This window comes from Oculina patagonica, chromosome 7 (genome assembly GCF_052425735.1).
Source record: "Oculina patagonica isolate OP01 chromosome 7, crgOcupat, whole genome shotgun sequence".
Lineage (NCBI taxonomy): Eukaryota > Metazoa > Cnidaria > Anthozoa > Scleractinia > Oculinidae > Oculina > Oculina patagonica.
Window position 1 is genome coordinate 25,309,268 of NC_135764.1, and position 21,916 is coordinate 25,331,183.

General features: G+C 38.3%; 3 protein-coding genes across 3 annotated transcripts; 2 read left to right on the forward strand and 1 right to left on the reverse strand.

Annotated features, from left to right (window-relative positions):
* The first annotated feature begins 1,219 nt into the window (after positions 1-1,219).
* Positions 1,220-14,890, forward strand: LOC144659322 (capsule biosynthesis protein CapA-like). The gene is made up of 6 exons (XM_078519736.1): positions 1,220-1,481; positions 1,739-1,985; positions 10,461-10,605; positions 12,658-12,822; positions 13,771-14,007; positions 14,753-14,890. The coding sequence occupies exons 1-6, from the start codon at positions 1,424-1,426 to the stop codon at positions 14,888-14,890; spliced, it is 990 nt and encodes a 329-aa protein (XP_078375862.1). The 5' UTR covers positions 1,220-1,423.
* LOC144660537 (uncharacterized) lies at positions 5,682-8,004 on the reverse strand. The gene is made up of 3 exons (XM_078521201.1): positions 7,992-8,004; positions 6,943-7,022; positions 5,682-6,530 (listed from the first exon to the last, which is right to left on the reverse strand). The coding sequence occupies exons 2-3, from the start codon at positions 6,958-6,960 to the stop codon at positions 6,177-6,179; spliced, it is 372 nt and encodes a 123-aa protein (XP_078377327.1). The 5' UTR covers positions 6,961-7,022; positions 7,992-8,004; the 3' UTR covers positions 5,682-6,176.
* A 371-nt stretch (positions 14,891-15,261) lies between the features above and the next one.
* Positions 15,262-21,707, forward strand: LOC144661167 (capsule biosynthesis protein CapA-like). Its single transcript, XM_078521872.1, has 6 exons — positions 15,262-15,444; positions 16,383-16,527; positions 17,376-17,540; positions 17,962-18,195; positions 19,275-19,396; positions 20,563-21,707. Exons 1-6 carry the CDS (start codon positions 15,383-15,385, stop codon positions 20,705-20,707), a joined length of 873 nt encoding a protein of 290 aa, XP_078377998.1. The 5' UTR covers positions 15,262-15,382; the 3' UTR covers positions 20,708-21,707.
* The last annotated feature ends 209 nt before the right edge of the window (positions 21,708-21,916 follow it).

Here is a 21,916-nt window from a genome sequence, read left to right on the forward strand (position 1 = left end):
TGGATCGCAGAAATTCAATTCTTATTAAACAAATAAAATGATTCTCACCTTTATTCGCAGAAATTACGAACGACATGGACATCACGAAATGTAGGATCAAATTCATAACGGAATGATCGCTGTCAAGTGGCTAAAAAAATACTCTTTATAAAATCATACGCGTTTCTTTCAACTGACAGCCTTCACCCCTCGGATTTTAGTTTCACATTTTTTCGTGTCAGTTAAGTCTGTTGTCAGCCAAAGAAAAAGACGTTAGGTAATTCCATTGCATTGACAGTAGGCGATAAGAGATTAATTCATAATTGATCAGCTTTAATTTATTCTAGTTCCTTTAAAGGCTGATATTTATTTTATCGAAAATACACGCAAAACATAGAGCGATCTTATATCGTTGGTGTGTTAAACACTAAAGACGAATATAAAGTTAAAAAGTTAAAATTAAAGTGCCAGTGCAGTGAAAAGATAAATGTATTTTTACTAGCTCAAATTTCATGACCAGAAAAATTGCAGGTTACGGTTCGATCATATATTGGAACGGTTTGAATGTGGAACTGGTTTCCAGGGTCTCTCTGTCTTCAACATGAACTTTGTCTTCTCAATTCTTCAGGAATGGTGTTGTGAAAGCTGAGTATCTTCCCACCGACTTCACTCTGAGCCTGTAAGGAACGCCAAATGAATTACTGTTTGCGGAGGCGAAGATAACAGTGTCAGACTGCAACAAGAATTGAAGGCGAACAAGTTTGCTTTAACTGAAAGAGAAAGACGGCAGGCGAGTTGTACACTGTCGCCCGTAATAAAAAATAAGCTTAATTCCTCTCGAGCTTTTGGGCCGACAAAAGGGAATACTTCGTGCGCTCGGTCCGGTCCATTTTGTCGGTTGGGACGACAAAATGGAATACTTCATGCGCTCGGTCCGGCCTAGCTTCGCTAGGAACTAAGATTTTCTATTTCGGAATATTTATACTCGCTGCGGTAGTTGTAACTCGCCATAAGACCACGAAGATTTAGCGCTATAAAAATGATGCTTTAGATCATGCTATAATTTTCGGCAATTCAGTTAAGTAGCCTAATACGCCGTTAGAGTAAGTCAGGTAACAAAATGATCAACGCTTTTACTTCCTGTCCTCTGTCCTCTCGAGCCAATAGACGACTTCGAAAAAGGTTTTTTGTACTTTATCTTTGATCGGTCCAGATATCACATTGATGCCAGTGATGTTAGGAGTTTCATTTTTAAGCGTAGTGGAACAAAATAAATATTACCAGAATATTTTAGCACTAGAGTAAATTAAAAGTGTTCAATTATGAATTAAACTCTGAACTCCCACTGCCGGTAAGATAGACTTCTTAACTTTGGTTGAAAACTCGCTAACAAAAGAAAATTCCGCGAAGGTTTATAGTATTTGCCAGTGGTCATTCCGTTATCATGAATTTTATCATTTATTTCTTGATGTCCATGCCATATGCAGTAACTGCGAATAAAGGTAAGATAATATAAAAAAAATTGGAGTGTTGACAGGAAAGCCACAACTGCTTAAACCAGTTACTGGAGTTACTGGAGGCCCATAACTAAGAAATTTTAAGACACGAAGTCATCCAAACGAGAGCAACGTTCACATAAACGAAGACGAAATTAAAATTTTGTGAATATCGTTTATTACTGCCTCAATTGATTAATTAGAACCCTTGGAATGTTATTGAACCCGAAGCTGTAACGATATTTTCCATATTTACCTTGTAGATAATGTCACTTTGCTGTTTGTGGGTGATATTTCATTTTCTGGCCCAGTGAAATATTACGTGGAACGCAACAATTACAAATATAATGATTCGTTCAATGAGGTTGCACCATACATCAGAGAAGCTGATATTTCAGTGGGTAATTTAGAGGCTCCTTTTGTTAGCAAGGATGTTTATCCCTACAAGTTCAAAGGAGAGAAGAGGTTAATATTTCTTGATTCCAGTCCCAAGGCTGCGTCGGCATTGAGGTAATTAATGCGTCCAACGAGCATCATATAACAGTAATATTTACGTGACCATATAATTAACTAATCGCTTCTGCGAAGACTATTATAAAAACTATAATAAATTAAATTAAAATTATGATATTTGCATGAGCCTAGTAAATAACCTTCATATACAGTCAACTCTCTCTAAGACGGACACCTTCGGGACCGGCCGCAGCTGTCCGTCTTAGAGAGGTGTCCGCTCTGTAGAGAGTCGAGGTAACATGACACCAGTAATTCTGAGATAATAAAGCTAAACCTTTGCACAATACAACAAGCCTTTGCTAACTGCAACAAGACTAAAATAATAAAAGGACCGTATTTGCTTTTTAAAGGAAAAATTAAGAGCTTCTACAAACTGTAACGCTGTAAGTAGAGAACGACCTCTTTAGTGTTCATATAAGTAAGCAAAGAATTAATCCGTTAAAGCGTCATTGTTTGTGGGTAGTAAGCTTGGTATACACGTATCCTTAGGGCACTGACTAAGTTTGCAAAGTTTGGAAGTATTTTCACTAATAAAACATGATAAAAAACACTTCTCAAGTGTCCGTTAATTATTTCAAAGTGTCCGTTGTCCGTCTTAGAGAGGTGTCCGTCTTATAGGGAGCTTGGTTACAGTAAAATGACTGAAAAACGACAGGGACCATCACCAGGTGTCCGTCTTATGGAGGTGTCCGTCTTATAGAGGTTTCCGTTAAGAGAGAGTTGACTGTTCATACATAGATCGTTACGAGTCTCCTTATAGCGGAATCTTTGTTTACAATATTTGCCTCGTTAGCATAGCGCTTCACTTTATCGAGCTACAAAAATATAAATTATGAATATTGAAAGTACATAACCCGATGTATTAAATACTTTTTTCTGTGACGCAGGTTTGAAAACTTCACCTTTTACAAACTTGAAGAATGTATATAACGTATGGGCTCATTAGCGCTTTTGCCAAATTTTAAATCGCCTATATCTCCTTGCATATTGTACACAAGGGGCTGGAAATTTCTCCAATTATTAAGTTTCACAAGCTCTTTAAGAGCGGTCGGTATAAAACGCAGACCATGCAGACTGCAGACTGCAGACTGCAGACCGTGCAGACCGTGCAGACGGTGCAGACCGTGCAGACTGAGTAATTTTTTTTTCTTCTTTTTTTACCTTGTGTTTCACAAAACTTTTCACGAACAGTTTCCGAAGTTCGTTTGAAATTCGCGAAGTTCGCTATGAACTTTAGGGGGAATTTCATTATGTAGTTGTCAATCAAATTACGAACTTCGAAACGAAATTGTGAATTTCACGTTCAGCGAAGTTGAAAGGTTGAGGAGTTCGCAAGTTGAGAAGAAGTTCGTCCAGTTTGTTTAATTTGGTGAAATGAATCCGTTCCCAGTACAGCAAAAAGCAATCCCAAGTCCAGTAAGGCAGGACATCAACGGACTAAAAAGCAAGGCTGCCCTGAAAATGGTTTGTGAATGTTACAACTGAGTTTTCCCAATGTCACCCGACACCCGACTAAAAATAGATTACAAGTTCTGCCGTGTGCAGTTTCGAAGGAAAAAATTTCAACAGATGAACCGGTTTACATATAAAAATACTGTTTGTGTGTGCCGTAAAAATCTTCTAAAGAGGAAAAAACGTTTTCCTTCTTGAATACACATCAGTTTGGAAAATCTGCGGAAAACCAGAACTTTTCAATTCCATGTTGTTATACTTCTGTGTTTACACAACAAGCAAGTCACGCCATCTGTCTGTTCGTGATAAACTCTTTTCCTCTGAAATAATTTATATTTGCAAAAAAATAAGCTTTGGTTAAAAATTTTTTTTACTAATAAACAACACTTGCTTTGGAACAATTGAAATGTGTATTTATTTACAAATTACTTATATTTTAAATATTATTAAGGACAGTGTAAAAATTTTTGGGGGATTTCTCAAGAAAACCCTGTATTCCCAAAGCATAACTACCAACCGAAGCATTTGTTTACGTTATAAAATTGAACTAGAAACCTGAACTTAACAAATAAACTGCTATATCCGACCAGTTCGTTTTACCTATAACTTAAAATTTTCCAATGTTTACAGTGTAACGCGCTCTCTGACAGTAGAAGAAAACTCAACAAGCTGGAAGCTAAATAAAATAATCCTTGACTTTGAAGCCAACTTTAGATGATTTCCTGCCTTCCTGGACTTGAAATTGCCTTTTCTTGTACCGTGAACGGATTCATTTCACCAAATTAAACAAACTGGACGAACTTCTTCTCAACTTGCGAACTCCTCAACCTTTCAACTTCGCTGCACGTGAAATTCACAATTTCGTTTCGAAGTTCGTAATTTGATTGACAACTACATAATGAAATTCCCCCTAAAGTTCGTAGCGAACTTCGCGAATTTCAAACGAACTTCGGAAACTGTTCGTGAAAAGTTTTGTGAAACACAATGTAAAAAATGAAGAAGAAAAAATTACTCAGTCTGCACGGTCTGCACCGTCTGCACGGTCTGCACGGTCTGCAGTCTGCAGTCTGCAGTCTGCATGGTCTGCGTTTTATACCGACCGCTTTAAGAGCGAAGGCACAGATTTTTGGCACAAAATGTCAAAATTGCGGTCACGGCCAAAAGGAAATCTTGCCTTTATTTTTCAATTTCTAGAAAGTTTTTAACGAGTTTTCAAAGGTTTTGGGGTTTAATTTTCAAAATACGGCCAACTATCGGAAATATTTGAGAAAATTGATTTCGCACTATCGAGGGCTAAAAATAGCCGAATAAATTAGCAAAACTTAGCATTCGCAAAAGCGTTCTCGCGTTATTAGTAGAAGTTATATCCTCGGAAATAAAAAACATATATTTAAAGTAGAAGTATTTAGCAATGTTTACATGCCTGTGTTTCGGTTCTAGATTATACTTTTCACAGCGAAAGTAACGCTCTTTGATAACAATTTTATAACTGATTAAGTAAATACAGTTTCACTTCATAATAACAACCTGAATTTTTGATATGTGGCCACTCTCCAATCGGCTTCATTTTATGGCTATAAAAAGCCCAAAGACTCTTCTTTAACTACATATAAAAATTAATTTGGGTTTTGCAGCAAGCGCATTTTAAAACGCCAGCGAAATATGGGTAATTTAACTAAAATTTGAACTAATTTGCATATTACCGTTTTGATGCCATGTTAACCGCATTCACGCAAGAACCGAAAACTCTGGTTTTGGTTAAAATTTTTGCGTTTAACATGTCTTTACACTTGAAAACGATGACATACCTGTAAGCATAGAGTCCAGTTCTTGTCCATCTGATAAATTTGTTAGCGGAGCGTAACGTAGCAGCTACACTGAATTAGTTAAAAAAAACATACGGGCAAAGGTCACGACAGTTTGCGTTATGCGTGATGCTTTTTATGTTATGGAAGATTGTAACGCATGCCGATGAAGTAATATCTTCAAAAGCACAAAATACTTCACGGAATTACGTTCTTCCTTTTTAGAATTTCTGCTAGGCAGCCGGGAAAGGGAATAACGTGAGACGTGAGCAGCCTATATCTCTTTATTTTTGAGGGAGGGGGGGGGGGGGTGGGAGGTGGGGTGGGATCGGGAGGGAGGCAAATTGGCCTCGATCATTATTCACTGCTCGTGTGAGGACATTAGGGGCCAACCATTTTACTTTTGAGGGGGGGGGGGGGATGGGTGATATTGAAAAAATATATATTCCGCAAGCGCATGCGTGCAAGAAAAAAATTCCTGCACAGGACAGTGGTCCAAAAAAAAATTCATGCTTGTACAGTGGGCTGGAAAATATTCCTGGCAGGATGTTCCCTGGGTTGGCATATTCAACTTTTAATATCAGCAAACTGTTAAAAGATTTTAGCATCTGCACTTAGGTAAGAGGGATTCATAGCACAATAATGTGTTCCCCTCAGATGGCTTTTTTGCCTGTGGTTACCGATCTTGGTACATTTTTTTTCTCAAATTCAAGATCACGCCTGGTGTTGTGACACGAGTAAGACCAGGGATCCACTTTTTCAGAGTTCGGAAAGTGACCTTGTCTGCCATTATCGATAGTATTTGTCGTCGGGTATCCCAGGTGCTTGCATTACTGTAGCACTCTGTCAGAGCATTCATGAGTACGTTATCCAAATCTTCATCCTCGCTTTCGCTGTCACTTGAGAATTGCTTGTTCAACGATGGAACAAGCTAGTGCCACAACTCGCCTGGTTGATTTGGTGCTACCTCATCTAAAACAGCACCAACTGCCTGTTGTGCCTTGCGAAGATGGCGACGACGCGTTCTTTCACTAGCTTCCGCATTCCATGGAATAGTAACAGTATGCCTGACTGGACTGACATCCCTGCTTTCTAAGAATTCGTTCAGTTTGTTCAGCGGTGTAAACTCTTCGCGCGTAGGCCCCCTGCTGTGAGAATCAGGTGTGACGTCAACGCTAGTGTCTGAAGGGCAATACAAGCTCCCCCCTGGCGTCTGGACGTTGGAAGGATAACACAGAGACGCTGGCGTACTTCGAGCCACTGGTGCAGCGCCAATAGAGGTGTTCTGTAACGAATAATTAAATTCAAACCTACTCAATACCACCTATTATTAAAAACTAGCAATGGTATATTGCAGCTCCTGAGTTTTGATTAGTTAACAGGCAATGGTATATGAGCTCAAATACCATGGACCACAAAATATGCTACCCGATACGCGTCAACGGAAACAGCTGGAGAGCTCTAATATTGCAGTTCTTTGGGCAATTTTAAAAAAACAATTATTCCACTCGCGCTTGTTGGATATGAGATCGTTAAAGCCAACTCAGCGCTACGCGCCTCGTTGGCTATCTACCATCTCATATCCAACGCCTGAGGCTAATCTTGATAGCTTTTAGTGACTCAAGCAATAAGTAGAAGCAATTTTTTTATAACCCGGCTATTGAAGTGGTACATTACAAGAGATGGTTTACACTTACCAACGACATGTTTTCCATTTGCAGAACTGCAGCCTTGTTTTCAGCATCCACAAGAAGCTTACGACAATTAGAACAAACGCCTGTGAAAATGTTTTGACTTAGAACATAACAGTCAAATCTGTTTAAACATGTGCCGTTCAACCGATTTCTAGTAACGGTATTGACATGACAAATAAGTATTGAAGTGTTATTTGCGCAAAAGATTGGTAAGAGGTAACAAATGCTGCAGCAAGAACAAATTCCGCATAGAGAATACTTTTGTTCTCCTGCAATACCAAGACACTTAAACTATGGCCACAAATTTGTCTAAAGGGGTGATGTAAATCGAGGGTACGCAAAGGATTCGTTTCTCTTGACAAGCAGTCGGGAAATATCGGACTTCTGCTTGCACTGAGCATGCCTAGCTTTTGAAAGCAACGTTCGACGAACTTCTGGGTTTTTTTTTTACTTCCGGCCAGTTTTTATTGTTTTCACAACCATTAAAATTGATCTTGCAACGAATATTTCGACTCACTTGTCACATTAAGCTTGCGCAGCAAGGAACTGAGACTCGATGTACGCAGTCTCGTACCCAGAGGCCGCGATTCAAGCCTCTCTCTGCTTTTGGCTTTTTACTGGTAGTGGTGTTGTGCCTCGACAAGCTCACTGGTATGGCACACTTAGTAGAACTGCGCTTCCAGCTGACGCCAAGGCATGCACGATGTTGTGGACACATAGTCCAGTTTTCTATGTTTCGAGTCGGCGCAAAAATTGTTGCTCTCGCCAACAATAATTCTACTTCATCTTCAATCCCGATAATAGAAAAGGCTGACTTGTGTCCTGATATATCTCGATGACAGGTCAGCAAAGGAACTATTTCTACTGACTTTGTCCTATCTTTTGAATCATAACCGCAGCGACCGCCAACAATAGCGAGAAACGAACAAGCGCTGCCCTCCATTGTTTCCCACTAAAAAAAGTGAAAGGCGTATAAAAATACCTTGATGTTCATTTCACTCGTACTGCCCCCCCCCCCACACACACACACACACACACACAATTCCTTTTACCTTGGCATAAGCGTCACGCATTATAATGACATGTCGTGAGTCTTACTTGCAACTGACCAGTAGCACGAACTGAAAAGGAAAATCTCTGCCCATGAGAAAGAAGGAGGGTATTTTTTAAAATTCAAACAGTGATTCAAAAGTATTTTCAAACATTGTCTACTTTCAGAGTTTGCTTACAGGCCGAGCACGGATCCAGTATAATCCACCCACCACCCACTGCTCACCGCCCCATTCTTCAACTTTTTTTGTATTCATTTTCAAATGCCAGCAAAAAGGTTTTTATAAAAATATTGAAGATCCGATACCAGGATTCATTGTAAGAAGATAAAAAGCGTTCTCTGGTAAAATATTTAAAAATTATAAGCTTTCGACAGCCAGACTGCTGTCTTTGTCTTCTACTTCCTTTTTATCCGTCGAAGACAGCAGTCTGGCTGTCGAAAGCTTATAATTTTTAAATATTTTACCAGAGAACGCTTTTTTATCTTCTTACAAAGGCTTTTGTTGTGTGGATGCAAAGGTGTTTTCTATAAATTCTGTATGCTTAAAATTTGACACTTAACCAAACATACTTCAATTCCGAAATTAAAATTTCGTGATATTTTCTGTAAGTTTATAATTAGATTTCATAATTTAATTTGGATGTTTACACAGGTGTTGTAGTGCGCAAATTTTGTGCGACAGAGGTGTTCGTAGGCAACGGATTTTTTGGCTTTTTGATATGTGAAATTTTCAATGTTTATCGGGGAGATTTAGTTTATTTTACTAATTTACTATCAATATAGTGAGCTATCCGCACACGCGTCTGCACTGAATACGGCTTGTAGCTTGATCGAATCTAATTAAATAAAATTCTTAAATAAGATGAAAACTTATAAGAAATATAAATAATAGCAATTTAAAAATATAAATAGCTCTAACTATTTAAAGATATTTTCACTCCCAAAAAAAAGAAATAAAAATAGTAAACTACCCGTCAACAACAAAACATTCTTGAAATTCCATTTACCGGTCATGCGTTACAACTTTATCTGAATCGTCACGTAATACTCAAACAAATCGTAACACTGGCCTTTTAGTCCCTTGCAGCTAATTTCGGGTAAGTACGCGAAGATATTAATTAACAATTATTGGATGAGGTTGAGCATGATAGCGATAATTATCAAGGCCTCAGTTTCTGTTATCCGCCTCAGCCGAAGGCTGAGGCGGATAACAGAAACTGAGGCCTTGATAATTATCGCTATCATGCGAAAACCGAATCCAATAATTGTTTTATTATGCACATTCCTGAGCTGCACTTGTAAAGACAGGAGCGCGCACAAAAAAATGATGAATGCATAAAACTTCTGAATGCATAAAACTATTGTCTGTAGGTATGACGTCACTTCTACATATGTAAAATCTAATGTCTGTAGGTATGACGTAAGAGAAACAGCAAGCAAGAATTAGCTGCGTGCTTATAGCCAATCAAAATCAAGCTGGTGACACCAATGTATAATAAAAGAAATTCATGGCTGCGTAAAATATGATCTTGTTCAGATTCAAGAAAATGTAATTATAGATCGTAAATTTTTGTAGAGAATGAAATGTGGCATCTGTGAGTCTCTACTGTTTATAAGTCAAACGCTCCTTTCACCGCTTTTACTGTATCTACCGCAGCAATATAAAAGGTAAGTGATCCTTTCAGTAGGGATAGAAAAGGATTTCAAGTTAAATTTAGTGTTAAGCACAAATTTAAGGAAAACCAGAGTTTGCAGCTTTTACGCGAATGCGGCCGTTACATGTAACATGTCATCAAAACGGTGATATGCAAATTAGTTCAAATTTTAGTTAAATTACTCATATTTTGATGGCGTTTTAAAACGCGCTCGCTTAAAAACTCCAACCAATTTTTATATGTAGATAAAGAAGAGTCTTTGGGCATTTTATAGCCATAAAATGAAGCCGATTAAAGAATGGCCACATATCGAAAAGTAATCTTGTTATTATGAGATGAAACTGTATTTACTAAGGCAGTTACAAAATTGTCATCAAAGAGCGTTACTTTCGCTGTGAAAAGTATAATCTAAAACCGAAACACAGGCATAAAAACATTGATTTATTCTTCAACTTTAAGTATATGTTTCTAATTCTCGATGATATAACTTCTATCAACAACGCGAGAACGTTTTTGCGAATGCTTAATTTTGCTATTTAATTCGGCTATTTTTAGCCTTCAATAGTGCAAAATCGATTTTCTCAAATATTTCCGAAAGTCGGCGGTATTTTGAAAAATAAACCCCGAAACCTTTAAAACCTCACTTAAACCTGTTTAAAAATTAAAAATAAAGGAGGGTTTTATTTTTGACCGTGGACAAGGTTTGCTTCAAAAATCTGTGCCTTCGCTCTTAAATATCTAGAGTCACTTTGTCTATAGCATGATGCCTTCTCTACGAAACTTGTATGCTAATGAGGCAAAATGTTAACCGTTAGTTTTGCAGGATTCGATGCTGTCACGGTCGCCAACAATCATTTCAACGACTTTGGTTCCAAGGGTGCTAACTTTACTGTTGAGGTTCTTAAGAAGGAAGGAATAAAGTATTTTGGTATAAGTTATGGAAAGTACGACTCTTCTCAGGTATGGTAATCTTCAAAAACGATTGTCTTAAAAAAGACGCTTCTATTTTGTTTCAGAACAGTACGCAATTTATTTCTTGAAGTTACAGTAACATTTGCGTTTGTCTAACATGTTTACTTTTTGGGGTTAAGGATTGAAATGGTTAATGCTCTTATGTTGCTGATGTGCAATGTTGTTTTTCTCATTGTACCAGTTAGCAGCAGGCTAGAAATATGGCGGTATAAAATCAACATAACATTGATTGAAATCCATTCGTAATTTTTCTTTTTCCTAAAAAGAATGCACGGTGGGGTGGGTGGGGTACTCCCAATAGCGGACTATATATGGAGAGGTTCCACCTGAAAGGGCTACCTTTTTCAGGCTGGAGGCATATAAAAGGGTAGGGACTTCACGAGTTGTAGTATACTAAAGGGATGGTAAAACTGTCACTTTTGTATCTATAAGGGCTTTTCAACATATCTCTAGCAGACCCACCAAACGATTTGTTCATTTTAGCATTTTAAGGGCTTCTTCAAGTGAAAATTAATAAAACAGATGTAGTAACGCTCCTGTAGGTATGTGAAAGGGGTACCATTTTCTAACGAAGGTATATGAAAGGGGTACCCTCGGATGTATAAAGCCTGGTTTTCACTAGCGACGCAAGCACAAGCGCAAGGATAACAGCTCTTATTTCACCGTGAAAACGGCTTCGACGCAAGCAAAAACACAACCGCATTGAATTTTGATGCTTGTACTTGTGCTTGCGGAAAGCGCAAGTACAAGGGTCAATTTTTTTTCCTTTTCTCGTGCTTACGCTTATGCTTGCGCTTGTACTTGCGTCGCTAGTGAAAACCAGGCTTAAGCATTTAGTCACAACTCGACGACTACAAAAGGTAGCGGGGGAAATAGCGAGTGCGTTGCCCGGGACACTCGCTCGACCTTTACGCTGCCCCTCTTTAAAGCCACTGGAAATTTTAGTCAATTCTACAGGCTTTTGATTGACTGAAACAGTTTTATGCAGAACAGGCGTTTTAAAATACGGAGTTGCAAAGTAATTATCATGATTTTAGTAGATAGACTGGAGTTTGCTCCTCGAGATTAGATGGCATGAACCCCCGACTTTGCTGCACGATCTGCGATTTTATGACTGCGGAAAAGTACGGTGATAAATAACTTAATGAATTGGACAATTCTTTCATTTTCAAACTTCATTTTTTTTATGCTTACTTAGTGATGCCAAAAACAAGAAACGTTTGACCAGGAAGTTCGAATCATGATTAAACGCCACAAAAAGATCTGCAAGACAAATTCTAACCCCTTAAGATACCAAAACATTTTTTAACTCTCTCTCGTCACAATGTACGCCCCAGAAGTTAATGCCAAACATAAACCTACACAACCATTTTGCACCGAAGCTTCGGGATTCAAAACTATAGTAGAACCCGGTAACTCGAACTCCTCGCTAACTCGAACTAAGTCCCATTTTCCTTGGATTTAGCCCCACTTTTTAAACATTTTTTCTCGGTTAACTCGAACTAAGATAACTCGAATTCCCCACTAACTCGAACTAAATTCCGTTTCCCTCGAACAAAATTTGGGTCAAATTTACCCCGATATCTCGAATTCTGGTTCTTGAAACTCGCTATGGCTGCCCACTGAAATATCCCAAAAGCTCTTCTTGTCTTGTAATCGGGTTTAAACGCAAAAACTAACAATACAGCAATCTGATTTTAATGAGTGAAACGAACAGACCCATATTTCACGGTCATTTCCCCATCTTATCATAATAATGCATGATCGTGTTACAGTTTCTGACGAGATAACTGTACTGTACACTGTAGTGTTGAAAATCAGTAAACTGTCAATTATTAACATGGCAAATTAAATATTCAATCGACCCCGATAACTCGAACCCCCGCTAACTCGAACTGTTTTTTGTTTCTCTTCAGAGTTCAAGTTACCGGGGTACTACTGTAATTGATTTCCCTCTAAAGCCACAACCATCCGGACATTCATCGCCAAGAGGGCCTTGGGAACATTTCTAACATTTCTTTGCTTGCTTTGTTGCTATAGGAACCTCTTATTCTGGAAAGAAACGGAATAAAGATCGGATTTCTAGGTTACTGTGATCACGTACCTGATTACCCAAACTGCACTGCAATGAGAAAGTTGTATAGATCTGGTCCGGCCATTTATCGAGATGACATTGCCACAAGAGACGTCAACAAGCTAAAACAGGTTTACCGTAACACAACTATAACATTAAAATCATATAACGCACCCTCAAATTTGGTAGCGCGTCTTTGCAATAATCGCTGATCGAAGAAACGTAATCTATTGTAATTGCAGGACCAACTGCCGCGAGCTTTTTTGAAAAGGCTAACACTTGAGTGTCGAAAGTTAATTGCGTTTGCTTTGGTTTTGCATTGCTACGCTTAGTGATTGGCTTAAAAATCTCGCGCCACTTTCTCAGCCAATCAGAACTAAAACCAAAACCAATCGTGACTCGCTCGCGCACGTTTTCACGCGCTTCGTGCCGGCTACATGTATTTGCTTTGAGTTTTCATTGGTAAACTGGATTATCTGTGTCCTTTGTGATTGGCCAGAGTAATTGCTTTGGTTTTGGTTATACGACACTCAATTGAAACCTGCTCTATGATACCAAACCGCCTTGAGCGAATCACTCCGGCAAGAAAGAACGAACGGAAAACTTTTCATTCTACATTTACATTCGAAATTACATTTTTTCCATAGGTAGCTAGGTAGGTAATCTTTATTTTTACGCGCGACGAGAAATGCATCGAGCCTTGGGATTTTCTGTTTTAATTTTAACTATCTACAGAACTCGTAAATATTTTGTTCGCATCAGAACTCATCATGTGCTGTTTATTACAACTGCCATCATATGGACAGCTAATTACCTGTTATTCATTACTACCGCCTACTAGTTATTCGTGTCACCTACGCCACAATTTCATTTCATACCCTGCACTGTCAAAATATTTTTTATTCCGTGATGATTCCGTGGATCGCGAACACCCGGAATAAAATAAGGCAAAATACAGTAGCTGAAGCCCAGGAGCCCATTACTAATGGGCTCCTGCTAAAGTTTTTACTCGACTCATTTAATTATCATCTGAAAACTCTTTTTCCTAGCAACTAACATAGATATTTTAACTCTCAAAGGCTAAAGTGGACATCATAGTAGTATTCATGCACTGGGGTGAAGAAATGCTGTTGAGACCACTTCCATACCAGCTTCATATAACAAAACATCTGATGTCCCTTGGAGTGCAAGTCATCATTGGATCACATCCACACGTGCTTCAGCCTCACTGGATGACCAAAGATAACAAACTTGTAGCATACAGTTTGGGAAATTTTCTGTTTCCTCCATTGCGTCCAGTCGGTGGAAATATGCCGGTAACGAACCCAAACGCCAGTAAATTAATTCAGCTAGATACACAACCGCTATTTAATGCAGCCACCAACGCAAAACCAATTCCTCTGAGCGTTAATTTAGACCGTTCACTGACGCCTATTTTTCCGTTAAGTCGTAGAGACCGATCGTTGAGATCGATGGGACCCATCTTGGTTTCTGAACGCGAGAGAAAACTGAGGAGAGTGCAAAATACCCATGGGCATACGCTATAAAAACCCCGCACTCCTACACACGGGCTTTTTGCGCTCCCGCAGTTTTCGATCTCAACGATCGATCTCTCTGACTTTACGGAAAAAAAGGGGACTGTTAACAGTTTAGCGTAATATGAGCTACAGATCAACAATCACGTTTTGCCGTAAATTCTAGTGCAGAAATACCGAGCTTGTTAACTTAAATGGGTGCTCTTCAAACAAGACAAGATTAATAATATTGAAGCTTGCCAGGAGTCGTGTGTTAAATTTAAAATCAGTATCCCTTAGATCTAGAAAATTAATTAATTAACATCTTAAATTAATTCGATAAATACACTTATTTGCAATTAATTTAAGTATCTTATTTCAAACTAGATTGCCGTTTCTTTGACATCTTTTTATTTCCCCAGTGCTTCAACACCATATCTATTCTTTGCATGCATTGCGTGCCTATAATGACGGAATAATTTTCTTTGTCCCACACGTGACATAATGAACATTTCATCTTTATTTTCCTTGTTTTCTTTACCTTCAGAATGTGTATGGCAGAATGGGTACGAAACCAAATGTTCCTCTGATTCAAGCTTACGAATACTTCACCTATGGAAACCTGGAAAAGCTGAAGTTGAACCAGATGATGAAAGTGATTGTCTCGAGGTGCGTATCATTTTAGAAACAATTACTTTAGAATGTATTTCTTTTAACGGTTCGAAATAACTTTACGGCACGGATGACGTAAAATTAGGTCAAACTTTGTTTTCATGTACTTCAATCTTTTCTACACGTGAGATTTTGCCCATTTCTCCAGTCCCTTGTCACTTCGTTAAATCGAGGTTTTACTGTATTGCTATGTTCTGTGCAAAAAGTCGCTGCCTCTTGTCAACACTTCAATGGACGTTGTTGTAGAGACTTGCTCGTCTTGGGAGCAGACCCCTTCGTGCGTGCCGACGATAATGAATTTCCACTCAATTTTTATCTTGCAGAGCACGTCACCTTGTTGTTTGCGGGAGACATTTCCTTCTCTGGTCCGCTCAAGTATTACGTGGAACACAAGTACCACACATATAATGATTCGTTCAATGAAGTGGCACCGTACATCAGAGAGGCTGATATTTCAGTGGGTAATTTGGAGTCTCCTTTTGTCAACAAAGATGTGTATCGCCATATGTACAAAGGAAAAAAGTCAGTTATACTAGATGCCAGTCCCAGCTCCGCTCCAGCATTGAGGTAAAATTATCTCCTAATACATTTTAAGGTGACTTATGTACATTAGGGAGCAACCTTTTGAAAGCTGTTTTCAATTTAGCGTCGTTTAAGCAAAAGCAAAGTAATTACTCCGACCAATCACAAAGGACACAGAAAATCCAGTAAACCAATCAAAACTCGAAGCAAATACATGTCGCAGGCACGAAGCGCGGGAAAACGTGCGTGTGCGAGTCGCGATTGGTTTTAATTTTAGTTCTGATTGGCTTATAAAGTGGCGCGAGATTTTAAACCAATCACTAAGCGTAGTAATGTAAAACGCAAATTACTTTCGATAATCAAGTGAAAACCCTCTATCGATCGTAGAGCTAATTCAAACCTGGGCCACGACTGTAAAATTTTAATTTGCTTTATAAGGCTATCAAAAGCCAAAGGGTGAAAAAACAAGACTCGTTGGAGACTATTGGCTTTAAACTATGGTGTCCTGGGTAAGCAGACATTTATCTTCGCACACTCAATTCTTGGGTCGGGTAACTGCTTCCAAAAGGCCTTATATGAATGGCTCGTTACCCTTCGAGATGAATAAAACAAACAACAGGACAACGCCACTAGCCCCCCCCCCCCCCCAAAAAAAAAAAAAAATACAGAGGGCCAATAGAAGCACAAGGGTACGAGAGTTGCTAAACAACTGCAATTCTTTCTACACTCTACAGACTACTGACATTTAAGCAGGAAAGTTCCATACTAATAACGTAGCATTACCGAGAGCTGTGTAGTGGGTGTCTCGGATTGGTTGTTGCTCGCTGTTTATCTGTGAAAGAGCTACATTAGCAGTAAAAAACGATTCTAAAAACGTTTAGTTTATTAGTAACTTGCAGTTCAAGACAGAAACTGTGTCCTCCAACAACCTTGTAGTGTTAATATTATTATGTGGCGTGACATAGTTTTCTGTACCTCTTCAGTTTTGCAGGATTTGATGTCGTCACGGTGGCTAACAATCACTTCAACGACTTTGGATCTGAAGGTGCCAACCTTTCTGTCGAGGTTCTCAAAACGACAGGGATACGATATTTTGGTATTAGTTTTGGCGAATACGACTCTTCTCAGGTACAACGATCATCTCAATTGGCATGTGTCAGAAGCTGCAAGTTTAATTGATCTATCATCATGGCAGACAATATATAACATAGGAATAATTTAACTCATAAATGATTTGGAGGGCATTTCAAGTTACATTATAAAATGATGCCAAAAGTGAAATTTTTGCCAAAAATGCTTTATTGGTAGCATGTTTTAAAAAGATTTGTTCTGAATGCCATTTTGTTTCCTGCGCTGAAAGCCTCTTCTTAATCATCTTTGATAGATCATTAACCAAGTGAACCGATTTGTGTTTGCTAGAAAATATACAGTTGACCCCAGTAACTCGAACTCTGAAGGGAAACGAAAAACAGTTCCAGTTAGCGGGGTTTTCGAGTTAACCGAGTAAAAATGACTGAAAAGTGGGTCCAAGGGAAATAGAAGTTAGTTCGAGTTAGCGGGGTTGTTCGAGTTATCCGAGTTCGAGTTACCGGGATTCTACTGTATTCAAATTCAATCGGGAATCCGAGAGCAACAGGTATGTCAGTCGTGAGACCTTTTTGTACAACCCTTGATAAATAAATTTGATCTGTTTATCTTGACTTATTTTATTCAAATGATACGTGGAAATCATTTAGTAAGAGCCGGATCTTAGTATTTCGTCGATTCTGACACATCCTTGCCAACAAAAACGCTACAGATCTTCTTATGATGCAAAGCAAAGATCACCGAGATCCTGAAAGGAAGGACCTCATTTGGAAGAGTCAATTGTCCCACAAGGAAATGAACATTTTGAATTCAAATATCGGACCTGCCTGATCCTCCACTTGTAGACACGCTGGAATAAATCTTACATTCGGTTTTTCGTTTTGTTATAGGAACCACTAATTCTGGAAAGAAATGGAATCAAGATTGGATTTCTTGGTTACTGTGACATGATATCCATAAACAAAAACTGCACCGAAATGAGAATGCTGTTCAACTCTGGTCCTGCCATTTATCGAGATGACATTGCCACAAGAGACGTCAACAAGCTAAAGAAGGTTTTGCTCATTTATTTGTGTTCACACATTGCAACATTGACGAGCCTCGGCGTAAAAACATGTTGTTGTTTTTTGCAAAAATAGTACGACCCGTCTAATTTGCCTCTTCACGCATGTGCTTGACCTATTAAGTTCTGCTTCAGTATCGTCCCCACGTCCCGGTTTTCTATTGATCAGTAAAAACGTAGTCCCTAGCAAAGTCCGATGCGCAAAGTACTTAGGAAATTAGACATGGCCTTTTCGGCACGTCCCAACCGGGAAAACGGGATTACCTTAAGCTTTCCAAAAACATATATTCCTTTTTTCAATGGAATATACCTTTTTCATTACACTTACATGCAAATTTCATGTTGATGGTAAGCACCCTCGCTGACATTACCAACTACACAAATTGCTAACAATGATATCTTAACTCCCAAAGGCTAACGTCGACATCATAGTGGTCTACATCCACTATGGTGAAGAACTCTACTTAAGGCCACTCCCCTATCAGCTTCATATAAACAAACACCTGATGTCCCTTGGTGTACAAATCATCATTGGAGCACATCCGCACGTGCTACAACCACATTATATAAAGGAAAACAAGCTTGTAGCATACAGTTTGGGGAATTTCATATTTCATCCTAAGGAGACATTTGGTGGTAGCAATCCGGTAAGTTTTTACGGGAACTCAATTAAGATTTTTATAAATTGAGATAAAAGTGATCTGAGTTTAGCCAGAAACTCATAAGGGTTCACAGCATGATAAACTTTGCATTTACTGAAAAACTCGGAAAAAAATTCCGAGTTCCAGATGGGATTTGAACCCACGACCCTCCGTGATCTATTTGGATGCTCTACCACTGAGCTACTGGAGACTCTATGGTGAGCGAGGGTACGGTGAAATGTGGGTCTTGACTAGAACCGCCGGCGTCACACAGCCACATAGCCTAATCAGGAAAAGCAAATCCCACGAGGTTTTCAGTTAATGTAAAATTTATCATGCACTTGGCAACTCATAAATAAGGGATTTTTGTTTAAGCTTAATACAGTTCATTCAATCTCGTCCAACATCTTAGAGGTCGAAATATCGTAATGATTTAATTTAGCGCCTTCCTTCCAATAAGTGCCCCCTGTCTAAGAAGCAACCCCGTTTTTGTTACCAAGCGCCTCTATCCTAACAAGCGACCCTACACCAAGAAACACTGCTATTACGTAAGCACCACTGTTACAAACCATATTCTGTTTGAATCACAATGCCATCAGAGTACATTAAGAATAGAATAGAATAGAATAATATCTTTATTAAAACACGGTAAAAAAACATCAGGCCTTATTTATATTAATTACTTATAGTAATCTATTATACATTATACAATTCATTACCGTTAAGTATAAAAAACAATAACTATTACAATAAAGAAAAAATGCCTGCTTTCCCAAATGCCATGTATTTAACTAGAAATGAAACCGCTGCAGCCAGATTTAAAGCAAGAGAGAGTTTGTGCTTGCCGCAGTTTTACAGGTAAACTGTTCCACAACACCGCACCCCTATAGCTAAAGCTGTTTTTTTAAAAAGTTAGTGCGGGGGCAGGGAAACAGCTAGTTTGCCCTCGGAGCTCCTTAGTGAATAAGTAGATATTTCACTACGGTCGGTCAGTGAACACAGATCGCATATATTCAGGGGCATAACCATTTAATGACTTATAGACCATAGTAGCTGTTTTTAATTTTGTTGTTTTTTTTTTTCAGAAAGTTTACGGAAGACTGGATAAGAAACCCAATCAATACATGATAGAATCTTTCGAACACTACGTTCTTGGAAACTGCGAGAATTTGAGATCGACCGAGATGCTCAAAGTTACCGTTTCAAGGTCAGGAAACTTGCCTAAGGAGTTTTAATATTTTTGTTAGAATATTAAAATTCGGGCATGGCAAAAGTAAAAACAAGCCTTAATACAACTATTTAACAAATCAGCTACATTTTTCCATGGTCTATACTCTTTTATTAAAAACTAGCCATGGTATATTGCAATTCGTCAGTTTTGATTGGTTCAGCCGTTGGTTTACAGGCCATGGAATATGAGCTCTTATAACCCACCCATTGGACAAAACGCATCACGTGGTACAAAATCGGACGGCGGGTATCAGGCAATACCCCTCGGCCGATTTGATACCCGTCGCCTGATGTTTTAGACAAGTACAAAACAAACGAACAAAGTCATCTTTTCAAGTCTAACTTTTTAATCAAATCACAGTGTTAAAAAATTACGAAACTAGTCAACCGCAATTACGCTGTGATTATCACTGTTATGTAGTTGTTTTTTGTTTGTTTTTTTTCAATTTACGTACCGGCGTTAAGCACGTTGTATTGTAGAAATTAATCGGAGGGTTATAAACTAAATAAACCCTTTTCTGGCTTGCTGGTATATTGGAGGATAATGCCCTTGGCTGAAAGATTGTCCTCAGAATTTCACAGTTGCCCTCGAAGCTTTGCTTCTCGGCCAACTGTCGTTCATTTTTCAGCCTCGGGCATTATCCTCCAATATACATGGCCAGCCGCCCTGAAGGAGTTTATACTAAATAGACCATGGGGGGAAAACTGTTAAAAATGACGTAATAAAATGTTTAAAACTTATGTCGAACGGCTCGCGGTTTTACTGCAAGGTGTTCCGGGGTGGTCCGGGTGTGTTCCTGCTTAATTACAGACACCCCGGTTAGTTCCACTCCAGTTTGCTTGCAGTTTGTTGCACTCTGATTTGCTTGCGATTAGTTCCACCCAGTTTGCTTGCGGTTAGTTGCACTCTGGTTTGCTTGCGGTTAGCTTTTATTTGTTAGTAAGGGCGGAACTTTTTTCAAATTAATAACTCTAATTTAAGATTTGACTCATTGACTCATTGACTCGTGATTCATTGACTAAAAAATTTTACTTTTCAAAAAGAGAGACCATCTATCTGCTTTTAATCAGCATTTTTAAATAGTCTTTATAATTTTTTAATTATTATGTTTGTTTGTTTGTTTGTTTGTTCCTTTCTTTTAGAAATGGTGTCGTGGAAGCAAAATATCTGCCCCTAAAGATTGCATTTGACCATAAAAACAAGCGAATTCATCCCGAGCCTAAAAAGAAAGCAAAATGGATTACTGTTTGTGGAGATCAGGATGAACGATGCAAAGAATTTCATTAGAGTTTAAAACATTTTATTAGAGTATGTTAAATCCAGGCCTTGCACATGTAATAAATTCTGTGGGACGTTAAAGAACCCACACACTCTTCATAAAGAGTAGGGAACATAGTCCCAGGTGTAATGGTCTATCTAAATTTCACACTTACATAGGGGGCATCATTACTCATTCCTTCATTACTTGAAAACTGCACTATAAGCAGTCTGGCAAAGTCCCCCAACCAGTGTTGTAAATTATCCCTGAAAAGCCCTGAGGGGAGTAAATAATAAGATATATACGGTAAACAACTCATCACAACTTCTTAGTACCGAACGATCTACTCCTATGGAACTTCTATGGACCTCAAGGAGGAGACAGAACTTGGGTGAAACCGAAGTTTATTCAGAACTTCGTTTACAATCGTAAATGTAATCGGCAATGAAATCAGCCAATGAAAAAGCTTTACAAGTGAGCTTGGTTAAATACGATTTTACAAGCGTATATTGTTTTAATTTTAGTTATATAGAGATAGAGTGGAAGATTGTGTCTCTCGAAATATCCTTGTTTAACTTTTAGAACATACTATTAAGCTGATTAAAGAAAACAATTATAAAATGTTAGCGTCAACAGCAATCAAGGAAAACCAAAAAGCTTTCTTCTGTAAACTATCACATCCTCAAATTGGATGACATAAATTTCTTTGTTTATTAAAACTACTGTTGACTTTTTACAAGATTATTTAAATGCTTTGTCGGTTAAATATAGAAATGGCGGAAATAATAATAATAATAATAATAATAATAATAATAATAATAATAATAATAATAATAATAATAACTTTATTAAAGTGTCAAAGAGAATACCAGTGGTAAATTCTCTCGTATCAAACAAATAGGGCCACGGTGACAGCTAACTAACCTCTATATATGCTCGTTGATGAACAACAACAATTGTTGTCAACCTGAATAGGAATAAAACTGTAATAAAATTTCCCCTTATTACTTTTTCACTTCATGTACGTTTTTATACACAAACGAACATTTACAACTAAACTAACTAGCATGGCCAGAATAGCTCAGAACAACTTAATCGCTAAAACTAGCCTGGTAGCTTAAAATAATATTCACACAAAAAAAAAATAACCAAAACCAAATCAGCATCACACATACCCAAAAATAAACGTTACAAAAAACAAATCGAAAATTTAAACGAAAGACTGAGAAAATTCTCTC

Bases quoted from the DNA above. Each gene is read 5' to 3' on its own strand.
- LOC144659322 (XM_078519736.1), top strand. From the start codon at position 1,424: ATGAATTTTATCATTTATTTCTTGATGTCCATGCCATATGCAGTAACT. The intron at 10,606-12,657 runs GTATGGTAATCT...TTGTTGCTATAG, and splicing joins GAAAGTACGACTCTTCTCAG to GAACCTCTTATTCTGGAAAG. The intron at 12,823-13,770 runs GTTTACCGTAAC...TAACTCTCAAAG, and splicing joins ACGTCAACAAGCTAAAACAG to GCTAAAGTGGACATCATAGT.
- LOC144661167 (XM_078521872.1), top strand. From the start codon at position 15,383: ATGTACAAAGGAAAAAAGTCAGTTATACTAGATGCCAGTCCCAGCTCC. The intron at 17,541-17,961 runs GTTTTGCTCATT...TAACTCCCAAAG, and splicing joins ACGTCAACAAGCTAAAGAAG to GCTAACGTCGACATCATAGT. The intron at 19,397-20,562 runs GTCAGGAAACTT...CCTTTCTTTTAG, and splicing joins CTCAAAGTTACCGTTTCAAG to AAATGGTGTCGTGGAAGCAA.